Source organism: Carlito syrichta, unplaced genomic scaffold, assembly GCF_000164805.1.
Source record: "Carlito syrichta isolate Samal-C Ts95f unplaced genomic scaffold, Tarsius_syrichta-2.0.1 Scaffold305654, whole genome shotgun sequence".
In the NCBI taxonomy this organism is placed as follows: domain Eukaryota; kingdom Metazoa; phylum Chordata; class Mammalia; order Primates; family Tarsiidae; genus Carlito; species Carlito syrichta.
The window spans coordinates 145,185-157,341 of NW_007249750.1; the positions used below are offsets into that span (position 1 = coordinate 145,185).

Sequence of the window (12,157 nt, forward strand, 5' to 3'; positions counted from 1 at the left end):
AAAAAAAAAAAAAATTAGACCAGGTGAGGTGGCTCAAGCCTGTAATCCCAGCACTTTGGGAGGCCGAGGCGAGAGGATTGCCTGAGCCCAGGGGTTCATAACCAGCCTGGGCAACTTGGTGAGACCTCATCTCTACATTATATTTAAAAGTTAGCCAGGCGTGGTAGTGTGTGCCTGTAGTTCTGGCTACTTAGAAGGCTAAGGTGGAAGGACTGCCTCAGTCCAGCAGGTCAATGCTGGGGTGGCTGTGGGCATGCCACTGCACTCCAGTCTGGGTGACAGAGTGAGACTCTGACTCAAAAAAAAAAAAAAAATTGATCAGGCCGGGCGCAGTGGCTCATGCCTGTAATCCCAGCACTTTGGAAGGCAGAGGCAAGAGGATCACCTGAGTCCAGGGGTTCGAGACCAACCTGGGCAACTTGGTGAAACCTCATCTCTACAATAATTCAAAAAATTAGCCAAGTATGGTGGCGCACACCTGTAGTTCCAGCTACTTGGAAGGCTGAGGCAGAAGGATCGCCTGACCCCAGCAGGTCGAGGCTGTGGTGGCTGTGAGCGTGCCACTGTAGTCCAGCCTGGGCAACAGAGTGAGACTTCAACTCAAAAAAAAAAAATCATTGATCAGAAGAAAATAGTTCATAAATTATAAAAAGATACTCAATCTCACTGATGTTCAACGAAATGAAGACAATAATATCTTATGTTTCTTCTAAATGATATGTAGCACTTTATATGTCTCTATATGACAAGGGTGTGTGGTATATTCAGTCTACGTGTTAGGAGTTTAATTTGCTATCTCCATTGTAGAGAGCATCTACCAGTCGATTTATTTTTATTTACTTTATTTTATTTACATATATCAGTCCATTTAAAAATATGCCTTCCAGCCTAACTCCATGATTCATACCTATAAATCCTAGCATTTTGGTAAGCTGAGGTGAGAGGATTGCTTGAGCTCAGGAATTTGAGATCAGCCTGGGCAACATATCTCTACAAAAAAAAATTTTTTAATTAGCCTGGCATGGTGATATGCACCTGTAGTCCCTGCTACTCAGGAGGCTAAGGAGGAAGGATCACTGAACACAGGAGGTTGAGGCTGTGGTGAGCCATGATGGTGCCACTGCCCTCCAGCCTGGGCAACAGAGTGAGACCCCAACTAAAAAAAAAAAACAACCTTCTCTTTGATCCAGTTAGAAATATTATGATACAGAAATATTCTCACAACTGTTCAAAATGCAAAAATGTCAACATTATTTGTAATTGCAAGAAAATCAGAAACTTAACTGGATGAGCTGGGTAAGTTACTCCACACAAGACAATGCCACTCAGCCCTGGAGTGAGATGGCCTTTGCATGCTGATTTGGAGAGTGACCCTGACCTGCCTTTACCTGTCCCAGCCCCAGGATCCCCTGATGCTTTGTGTGTATGGGTGGGGGGACCACAGAATAACCTGCACTCTCCCTTCTCACATTTCTCTTTCAACTCTGTCCCCGGGGGTGACTGAGGCGTGGTTGAGAAGACATCCAGCCTTCACTCAGGATACCTAAGAAGCTCAGCTCCACACTCCCACACAGCTGCTGAGGCAGAGGGGGACGCTGTGTGACTTTTCAAGGCCCCTTGTGCTGTGTGCCGTGGCGGGCTTGGCATGGTTGGAGTCCTGGGGGTGAAAGTACTCACCAAGACAGTTAGGAATTAAGAAAGGGAAATTTATTAAAAGGAAGACACATTGTAAGGAGCAGCAGAGAATGTTTGCTGTTTGCTAACTGCTATCTGCTATCTGCAGAGAGGCAGGGATTAGAAGAATGTTTTTATAAGAGGGGTATGAGGGCTTAGTGGGCCGGAGAACTATCTTTGGGGGCAGTCTGCAAAAGAAAATTTCCAGAGGTCTGTGAAGTGGCTGATTGTGGTATCTTGTTTCTTTAAGATAAGTTTAGTTAACAGCAATAGAAAACTAGTGACAAATGGTTAACTATTTTTTGTTTACTGCAAATGTTTTACAGTAAATTACTAACTAGCTTTTACAGCTTTTGCTGTTATCAGTAAGTTTCTTTGTAACATTTGTAAAATCTTATCCTGAGATTTCCTCCCTCAATTTACCCAATTGCTGCTGGCCTAATAAAGCTTCATACTTCTCCACACCTTGGGCTTTGGGACTTTGGTTTCTGACCTGGCGCCCTTCTGTCTAGAATTCTAGAGACTATCATTTGGCTTGCACCTTGTCTGATCAAGGCCTAGGAAGGGCTAATCAGAGCTGGTACACTCACTCACTGCCAATTGTTTTTGGAAATGTAGTGACCAAGGTAAAATTTCCCCTTCGCCCCCTGAAGGCTCACTGAAAAATAATCTCTCAAAAGGCATATTAGTTGGAGAAATGGCATACAAATGTATTTAATGTGAATACTCAAGTGCCTTCAGAATGGAGACCCAAAGACACAGGAGAAACCGTCTATTTTTATGTCTTTTTTTATGGACAGTGATATAGACATCTGATTGGTCAAAAAGGCTGTGATCTAATGCTGATAGACTGAGCGGGGAAACCCAACAAGACCTGTCTGTCTGTTTGGATTCTTCTTGGCCTCTCTAAGCATATATTTATTCCTTCTGGATATGAGACAGTATCCTCTCTGGATTGGGGGTCTTAGGACCTACAGTCAAACAAGGTGGGTCAGATATTTCTTTATGGTCAGTTTTACACAGAAAGGTGGAGGGAAGTTAGAATAATATGTATAGGTTTTATGACTGGCTTTGGGGAGAAGGGGTTCTGGTTTCTATGATCAGCCTTGAGGAAGAAGGATTCTAGTTTCTACGGTTAGCCTCAGAGGAGACAGAAGGTAGGAGAAAGTCAGGGAAAAATGTTTGCTCTGAGGCTGCTTTTGAGGCCTTCATTTTGGGATAGTGTCTTCTTAGTCCCAGCAAAAGGAATTTAATATATCAAAAATGGAAACCTATTGTTCCTGAAACTTTTTTCATGGTGGAATAGTGGGGCAGGGGATACCACAATGTTTTCAGGACTTATGGCTTTACATGTCTTAACCTTGCTCTGGGTCCCACAGGCAGTTAAAAGAATACCTTGGGTATTCTTTCTAGCAATAACGTTGCGGGGACTCCTAGTCAATACTTAGAATTTAAATACCTGCAGTCTGGCTTAAAACTCAGCCTTCCCTCCTTCCCTTTCTCAGGTCAGAGTCCAGGCTCAGCCATTGGCAGTCTGGTCTTCCCACAAACAGGGCCTGGGTAGCCACTTCCTTTTAGCTGCACAGAAGGTGCAGAGGCAACCAGGACCAGCCAGGCGCTCTTGGGACTCCATTCACAGCCTCTGGTTTAGAAACCCCAGGCTACAACCAGGCTGGCCCAAGAGAAAATCACCCAACAGACCTCTCTTCCCTCCTTTCCTCCCACCTCTGGATCAGCTATCTAGTCTCCAGAAAAGCTCTTTTCTGCCCCCACCTGGCCCTTGGTGGTCACTGCACCACCCCGTCTTCCCACCTTCTTCCCTCTTTTACCTTCCTCAGCGTCTTTGGCTCTGCCTGCAGCCCCTGAGTCCCAGAAAAATCCTTCTTGCTCTTTCCTCCAAGCTCCCAGATTCTCAAGACCTTCACTCTGTTGCTCAGTTTCTGACTCCCTTTGGCTAAGCCCTTCTGTGGCTAATGTCTGGACATTTCAAGACCTGAGCTGTCCAACACAGTAGCCACACTTGTGGCTAGTATGGAAACAAATTAAGCTATTTTATTAATATACTTCTCATCAACAGGGGTACTTGCATAATCAACGTTTGTATACCTAACCCTGAATTGTATCCCATATCTTTATAATAAAAAATTAAATTTAAAGATTTTTATTAATATTGTTATATTGGTTACATGAATGGAAAAATATTTTTGATATATTGGGTTAAATAAAGCATTATTAAAATTAATTTCACCTAGTAAGTTGTGGCAGTGTGTACCTATAGTCCCAGCTACTTAAGAGGCTGAGGCAAGAGGATCACTTGAGCCCAGGAGTTCAAGACCCACCTGGGCAACATAACAATACATGTTCTTTTTAAAAAAAAAAAATTAATTTTATCTGTTTTTTTTGTTGTTTGCTTTGTTTTGTTTTACTTTTTAAAATGTGAGGTCAGATGCCATGGCTCACACCTGTAATCTTGTACTTTGAGAGGCCAAGGCGGGAGGATTGCTTGAGCCCGGAACTTTGAGACCAACCTGGGCAACATAGCAAGACTTTATCTCTAACAATAATCTTAAAAAATTAGCCAGGCATGTGGACATGCACCTGTAGCCCTAGCTATTCAGGAGGCTGAGGCAGGAGGATCACCTGAGCCCAGGAGGTTGAGGTTACAGTGAGTCGTGACTGTGTCACTGCACTCCAGCCTGGGCAACAGAGTGAGACCCAGCCTCAAAAAATAAACTAAAATGTGGCTACTAGAAAGTTTAAAATATGGATGTGGTTCTCATTATATCTGTGTTGGACAATGCTGGTCTAGGCCTCTTCTGGTCGACAGGAGAATCCTGTGACTGAATCCTTTCACTGTGACTTCCACATATGCCTTTATCTTCCCTGTCTTTCCCAAAGGTTCTAAAGTGGGCAGCAGCTCTCCCTGCTAATCCCTAGAAACTGGCCTCGCTACTCTGGATCAGGGGCCATCATGAGAGGAGACCCAGATGTGTGCCTTAAACCGAGAACACAGACTAGGCAGGGTGACATTGAGGTTTCGGTCACCCATATTCCTCAATGAATTGTGTAATAATGGGAGCCACAGACACAGGGTCTGTGAGATCCCCAGCAGGGCCAAGTGAGTCTACTATGTCAGAATTCCTGCCTACCTCAGCAATGTAAGAAGTAGATGCAGTAAAAGGCACAAGATACTTAGTGTGGTATTCAAAGAGTGCTTTTTCTTTTTCTGACATATTGGGATCAAAAGTCTGTCTTTCTGAAGCTGGTTCATTTCATGCTTTGTAGTTGTCTGGATTTACTCACTTTCTCAGTAAAGAGGCTTTTGAAAATTCAAGTGGAGGGTTCTGACCCTCTAGTCCTCGCCACATAAAATACCTTTGGGGGATAGAAGAGAGCCATGGCAGGAGTGTACCCTGGGATGCTGGGACGGAAGACATTCCTGACCAGGTGCCCAGGAAACCGGGCCGGAATGTCACAGCTCTGCAGAGTAACCAGCAGTGGGGAGGTCAGGAATGGGTTGACCCAGCATCCAGGGAGTCCTGCCTGGGCAGGACTCAGCCCTTTCCATGATGAGCCGGAAATGGCCAGCTGTGGCATTTGAGGCTGTGGCATTTGAGGCTGTGGCATTTGAGGCTGTGGCCACAGCTGGCCCCCTCAGAGTACAGTGTCCAAGAATGTGGGTGTGCTCCCTGCTGGGACTCAAGTTTACAAACAGGATGTCAACAAGCTGTAGGAAGGGCTGGGTCCTGGCTGGTGGAGGAAGTCCCAAGATTCCAGGTGTATTCCCATCCCCACTGGAGCCGGACAGCCAAGGAGGCGGCAGACAAAGTCCCAAAACCCAGCCCAGAAAGTCCAGAGAGGATCCCTGCCTCCAAGTGGGCTTTGTCAGCAAGAGCAGGGTCCCAGGCCTGTACACCCAGCACTTGTGAAAGGGATGGGGCGGAGGCATCAGGCTGCTGCTGGTCCTTGTTTATGTTTCAAGGAGTTTGTTTATCATGGAAAAGAAACAACCGGGGTTTAGAAAAAGGACGTTAAGTGGGTTTTGGAGATTGAGAGTCTCCAAATTTTTTTTTTTTTTTTTTAGTTGGAGTCTCACTCTGGCCGCTCCTGGCCACCGCAGCCTCGACCTGCTGGGCTCCAGCGATCCTTCCGCCTCAGCCTTCCGAGTAGCCGGAATTACAGGCATGCGCTACCACACCCAGTTGATTTTTTTGATTTATTGTAGAGATGAGGTCTCGCTGCCCAGGCGGGTCTCAAACCTGCGGGCTCAGTCAATCCACTCACCTCAACCTCCCAAAGGCGCAGGATTACAGGCTGAGCCACCGAGCCTGGCTTTCCAAATTTTTTTATTAAAAAATTGAAAACTGTGGTTGGCTTATTACAAACTTCAAGGAGAAAAAAATCTATTTTACTGTTCTGTTTATAAAAGTGATATATATTATTGTGTACATTTTGAAAGACACCAAAAAAGCAGAAAGAAAAGAAAATCACCCCTGACCACATGAGCCAGGGATAGCCAATTTGTTGACATTTTGGTGTATTTCTTTCTGATCTTCTTTTTATACATAGTTTTGGAGTTTGTTTTTTCTCCATAGTTTGGGTTATTCTCCATATGCAATTTTGTGGGCATCTTCCCATGTTATTGCAAGACCTCCATCACCGTCATTTTCAATGGCAGTCTGACAATGCTTAGCCATTCTCCCATTGTTAGATGTTTGAGTTGGTCCTAATTTTCCTGTTTGGTAAATGACACGGTGATGGGGGAAAAAAGTGTGTCATCTATCTCTGCAGAAGAAAATAGGGAAACAAAGGGTTTGGGGTCACAGTGAGGATAAAAATTCAGGAAGGGGACCCGGTGTAGTGGCTCAAGCCTGTAATCCCAGCACTTTGGGAGGCCGAGGCAGGACGCTTGCTTGAGTCTAGAAGTTTGAGACCTGCCTGGGCAACAGAGCAAGAACTTGTCTCTGCAAAAAATTTAAAAACTAGCCAGGCATGGTGGTGTGTATGTCCATAGTCCAAGCAACTCAGGAGGCTGAGACAGAAGGATTACCTGAACCCAGGAGGCCGAGGCTGTGGTGAGTTGTGACCATGCCACTGACTCCAGCCTGGGCGGCAGAGTGAGACCCTCAACTCGAAAAAAAAAAAAAAAAATTCAGGAAGGGAGAATCCCAGGGGTTGATGTTGGTCTGCCATCTTTTTGGGTAGGGTTTTTGCAGTGTGGTTTCTGGAAACAGACCCAGAGCCAAAGAGTGACTGTTGTAAGAGGCAGATTTCCTGAAAAAGAGTTCTCTAACTACAGGAGTGGGTGTGATGGGCTGTCCTGAAGTGGTGCATTCCCTGTCCCAGTATTCCAAGAGAGATCCCATAGAGGGAATACATTCCTGCACTAGTAGATTACTACATTTAGGTCAAATTGGATTACTTTGTAAATCCATCTCATTTCAGGCTCTGGAACTGCCTGAAGCCATCACAACCCCCCCAGCTATTGGGGAACTTCAGCTAATGAGGATTAGCGGTCAAAGGGAGATTGCCAAAAAGGAAGACAGAAGCTTGAACTTGGGTCCAAAAGATGTGATGGGTTCTAATCCTTCTCTTTATTTTGGGCAAGTCATATTTAATCTTTTCGCGTCTCAATTTTCTTGTTTGTAAAATGTACATAACAATACTTGCCCTGCCCAACTTACGGGCATCCTGGGAGGAGATATAAGGTCCTATACATATAGCCTGTGACCTTCCATACATAAAAGGTGTTATTATTAATAACAATGACAGCAGTTGTGGGAACAAGGACAAACCAGTGAGGATGACTACACATGTCACCCTGCTGCTCTGGACTGCACTCCTTGGCCTCGACACTTCTTCTGACTGTCCCCCTAGTAGTCCCATTCTCATTCTTGCAGATCGATGCTGCCTCGCTGATTGCTGCCTCCGTGATGGCCGCCCCTTGTGCTTTGGCCCTCTCTAAGCTGGTCTACCCAGAGGTGGAAGAGTCCAAAGTCAAGAGTGAGGAAGGAGTGAAACTGTCCTATGGGTGAGCACAGCAGGAGGGTCTACAGAGAGGGAAGGCCCTCTTCTCTCTGCTAAACCTGGTCTTTGACCAGCCCGGGCACCCTCTTCCATTTCACTACCCTAATTGTGGCTTCACTTGCTGTCTTAGTCCATTTTCTGTTGCTTATAACAGAATACCTGAAGCTGGATAATTTATAAAGAAAAGGAACTTACTTTTAGTTATGAAGGCTGATAAGTCCAAGGCCGAGAAGCCACATCTGGTGGAGAGTTTTCTTGCTGGTGGGAACGCTCTTTCTCTGTACCTCTCCCAAGGCAGCGCAGGGTATCACAAGGGAGGAGGCTGAGCATGCTACGTGCTGGCTTGGATCTGTCTTCCTCTTCTTATAAAGCAAACAACTCCACTCTCATGATAACCCATTCATCCATTAGTCCATGAGTGGATCAATCCACCTCAAGACCCAATCACTTCTTAAAGACCCCACTTCTCAGTACTGCTGCATTGGGGATTAAGTATCAACATGAGTTTCAGAGAAGACAATCAGACACAGCACTTTCAAAGACGCAGACACCATTTCTCCCATCTTAATTTCCAGTCTCTGACCATCAGGAAACAGTGGACTGATCCAGGCTTGGGAGCATTTTAGGAGTATGGCCTGGTGTGTGCGTATGTTGAGAGGGTATTAAAGGGCCCATGCCACCTTCTCTACATGCTGGAGCCCTGACCACCAAGTTGCCAACCACATATGAATGTGTTGAACTCTGTCCTTGATTTCACTCACTTTCTGGCATCTCTTCATCACAGTCTAAACAGCTGTCCTGTAACATTCAACCCTTTTAAAATGTTGAAAAGTTACCACTGCCAGGTGCAGTGGCTCAAGCCTGTAATCCCAGCACTTGGGAGGCTGAGGTGAGAGGATTACCTGAACTCAGGGGTTCGAGACCAGCCTGATCAACTTGGTGAAACCTCGTCTCTATGATAAATCAAAAAATAAGCCAGGCGTGGTAGCGCCCACCTGTAGTTCCAGCTACCTGGAAAGCTGAAGCAGAAGGATTACCTGAGCCCAGTAGGTCGAGGCTGCAGTGGTCATGAGTGTGCCATTGCACTCCAGCCTGGGCAACAGTGAGACTCCAATTCAAACAAAATAAAAGAAAGAAAGGTGCCACTTTGGGTAAATGTGCTTGGGGACACAATAGGCAAACCTGACCTCACAACTTTGGGAAGCGCTAGGCCAGCACTGTCCCATGGAGGTAGAACGTGAGCTACATATAGCATTTTAAATTTTCCAGTAGCCATCTTTTACAAAGTAAAAAGAGACCAGGCACAGCAGCTCATGCCTGTAATCCTAGCACTTTTGGGAGGCCAAGATGAGAGGATTGCCTGAGCCCAGGAGTTCCAGACCAGCCTGGGCAACATGGCGAGACCTTGTCTCTACAAAAAAATTAAAAAATTAGCTGGGCGAAGTGGCGCACACCTGTAGTTTCAGCTACTTGGCAGGTGGAAGGATTGCCTGAGCTCAGCAGGTCAAGGCTGCTGCAGCCGTGAGCTTGCCACTGCACTGCAGCCTGGGTGACAGAGTAAGACTCCAACTCAAATAAATAAATAAAATAATAAATAGTAAAAAGAAGCCAGGCTCGGTGGCTCAGCCTGTCATCCTGTGCATTGGGAGGCTGAGGTGAGTGGATTGCCTGAGCCCGTGGGTTCGAGACCCGCCTGGGCAACTTGGCGAGACTTCATCTCTACAATAAATAAAAAAATGAGCCAGACGTGGTAGCGCGCACCTGCCACTCCAGCTACTTGGAAGGCTGAGGCGGAAGGATCGCCGGAGCCCAGCAGGTCGAGGCTGCAGTGGCCGGGAGCAGCCACTACACTCCAGTCTGGGCGACAGAGTGAGACTCCAACTCAAAATAATAATAATAATAATAAGCTGGGCTCGGTGGCTCAACTTGTAATCCCAGCGCTTTGGGAGGCTGAGGTGAGTGGATTACCTGAGTCCACGGGTTCGAGACCCGCCTGGGCAACTTGGCGAGACCTCATCTCTACAATAAATCAAAAAATTAGCTGGGCATGGTAGCATGCGCCTGTAGTTCCAGCTACTTGGAAGGCTGAGGCAGAAGGATCACCAGAGCCCAACAGGTCAAGGCTGCGGTGGCCGGAAGCAGCCACTGCACTCCAGTCTGGGTGACAGAGTGAGACTCCAACTCAAAAACAAACAAACAAAAAAATAGTAAAAAGAAATGAGTGATTTTAATAAAATATATTACTTAACCCAATCTACCCAAACTAGTGTCATTTTGACATAAAATTACTCTGTTTCAATCAATATGAACCATTGAAATATTTTGCTTTTTTTGGTACTAAATCTGGTGTGTATTCTGCACTTACATACAGCACAACTCAATTTGGTCCAGCATCCTTTCAAGTGATCAAAAGTAGCATGTAGCTAATGGCTTCCATCTTGGACTATTAGGTTTCCATGTTAGAAACCTGGGTCTTATCCCAGTGCTTTGACCAGTCTGTTTTTCTCTCTGGGTCTCCGGGGAAACAAGGATCCTCTGGCTCTGAAATGTTCTGTTCAAGGTTCTACCTAAAGCCCATAGGATAGGGACCCTTGCTATTTGTGGGGTAAGGCCAATAATAATCACTCTTGATCCCAACAACAGAGATGCTCAGAACCTCGTAGAAGCAGCCAGCAGTGGGGCCGCCATCTCAGTGAAGGTGGTGGCCAACATCGCTGCCAACCTGATTGCATTCCTGGCTGTGCTGGAGTTCATCAACGCTACTCTCTCCTGGCTGGGAGCCATGGTGAACATTGAAGGGCTCAGCTTCCAGGTGTGGTTCTGGCCACCCGATTCAGCCTGTGGAGGGGTGGCCTGGATGGGCAGGGGGTGGGAATTGGCCAGTGGCCCAGGCCCAGCCCTCGGTGCCAGCCACACCTCTCACCCTTGTGCCCTTAGCTCATCTGCTCCTACATCCTGCGGCCTGTGGCCTTCTTGATGGGCGTGGCTTGGGAGGACTGCCCAGTGGTGGCTGAGTTGCTCGGGATCAAGATGTTTCTGAACGAGTTTGTGGCCTACCAGAAACTCTCCACGTACAAGCACAGCCGCCTGGCCGGAGCTGAGGAGTGGGTTGGCACCAAGAAGCAGTGGATCTCTGTGAGTGTCCCAGTCCCCTCCCTACAGCAGGGTGGTGAGAAAACTGCCCCCCGGGGCCCCAGCAGCTCCTCTCCCGGCTCCCAGGCCTAGGGCCTGGCTGAGACACACTGAGTTGGCGCTAGACCTCGCACCTCCTACTGTCCTGGGAGGCAGGATAGCTTCAGGCATTGTTGCCATCTTTCTAGAGGAGAAAGAGCATTGTTTGAGATACCTGAGACAAAGCTCTAGATGGGACAACTTTCGCTGTGGCCAGCTGCACCTTGCCTCTTCCATCCAGTCTGGGTGACAGAGTGAGACTCCAACTCAAAAAAAAAAAAGAAAGAAAAGAAAACAGGATATAACCGGGTTCACGCCTGTAATCCCAGTACTTTAGGAGGCCGAGGCGAGAGGATGGTCTGAGCCCAGGAGTTCAAGACCAGCCTAGGCAACTAGGTGAGACCTTGTCTCGACAATAAATCAAAAAATTAGCCAGGTGTGGTGGTGTGTGGAACTTCCAAGTAGTTCCAGCTACTTGGAAGGCTGAGGTGGAAGGATCACCTGAGCCCAGCAGGTTGAGGCTGCAGTGGCCATGAGCGTGCCACTGCACTTCAGACTAGGTGACAGAGTGAGACTCTAAATCAAAAAATAAATAAATAAATAAAAGAAAACAGGATGTAATACCTTCCATGTCTACCCCAAAGGAATCTATGTGAGCACCCAGTCAGCTGGGAGAGTGAGTGAGATAGTGAGACCTTGCATCACTTTTGCCATTCGTATATTGGATTCAGCTCAGGGGTTGACGCTTTCTGTTAACATTTATTTTTTAAAATAATTTTTTGAAATTTTATTTTAGAAGTCTATAAAATTAATCTAATATAATACAAGCTCTAGTAATATTATTTTTTTTTTTATTTTTTAGAAAGTGTCTTGCTGTGCCATCCACGCTAGGGTATAGTGGCACAATCATAGCTTGCTGTAGCCTTGAACTCCTGTGCTCAAGTTATCCTCCCACCTCAATCTCTTGAGTAGCTGAGACTATAGCCATGCGCCACCATGCCTGGCTAATTTTTATTCTTTTTAGAGATGGAGTGTCACTATGTTGCCCAGACTGATCTTGAACTCCTAGTCCCAAGCGATCCTCCTGACTCGGCCTCCCAAAGTGTTGGGACTACAGACATGAGCCACCATACCTGGCCTCTAGTAACATTATTGAGAAGAAAAAACTGCCGGGCTTGGTGGCTCAGCCGTAATCTCGTGGTTTGGGAGGCTGAGGTGAGTAGATTGCCTGAGCCCGCGGGTTCGAGACCTGCCTGGGCAACTTGGTGGGACCTCATCTCTACAA

General features: G+C 46.6%; 1 protein-coding gene across 2 annotated transcripts in view; it reads left to right on the forward strand.

Moving 5' to 3' along the window:
* SLC28A1 (solute carrier family 28 member 1) overlaps nucleotides 1-12,157 on the forward strand; it is a 60,894-nt gene that overhangs the window by 43,105 nt on the left and 5,632 nt on the right. The window contains exons 11-13 of one of the 2 annotated variants that reach the window (XM_008062087.1): nucleotides 7,575-7,705; nucleotides 10,345-10,513; nucleotides 10,639-10,836. The exons of the other annotated variant lie outside the window; for it this stretch is intronic. Coding sequence (XP_008060278.1) covers nucleotides 7,575-7,705; nucleotides 10,345-10,513; nucleotides 10,639-10,836 — 498 coding nt within the window. The remainder of the gene's footprint in view (nucleotides 1-7,574; nucleotides 7,706-10,344; nucleotides 10,514-10,638; nucleotides 10,837-12,157) is intronic. 2 annotated transcript variants of the gene reach the window in all.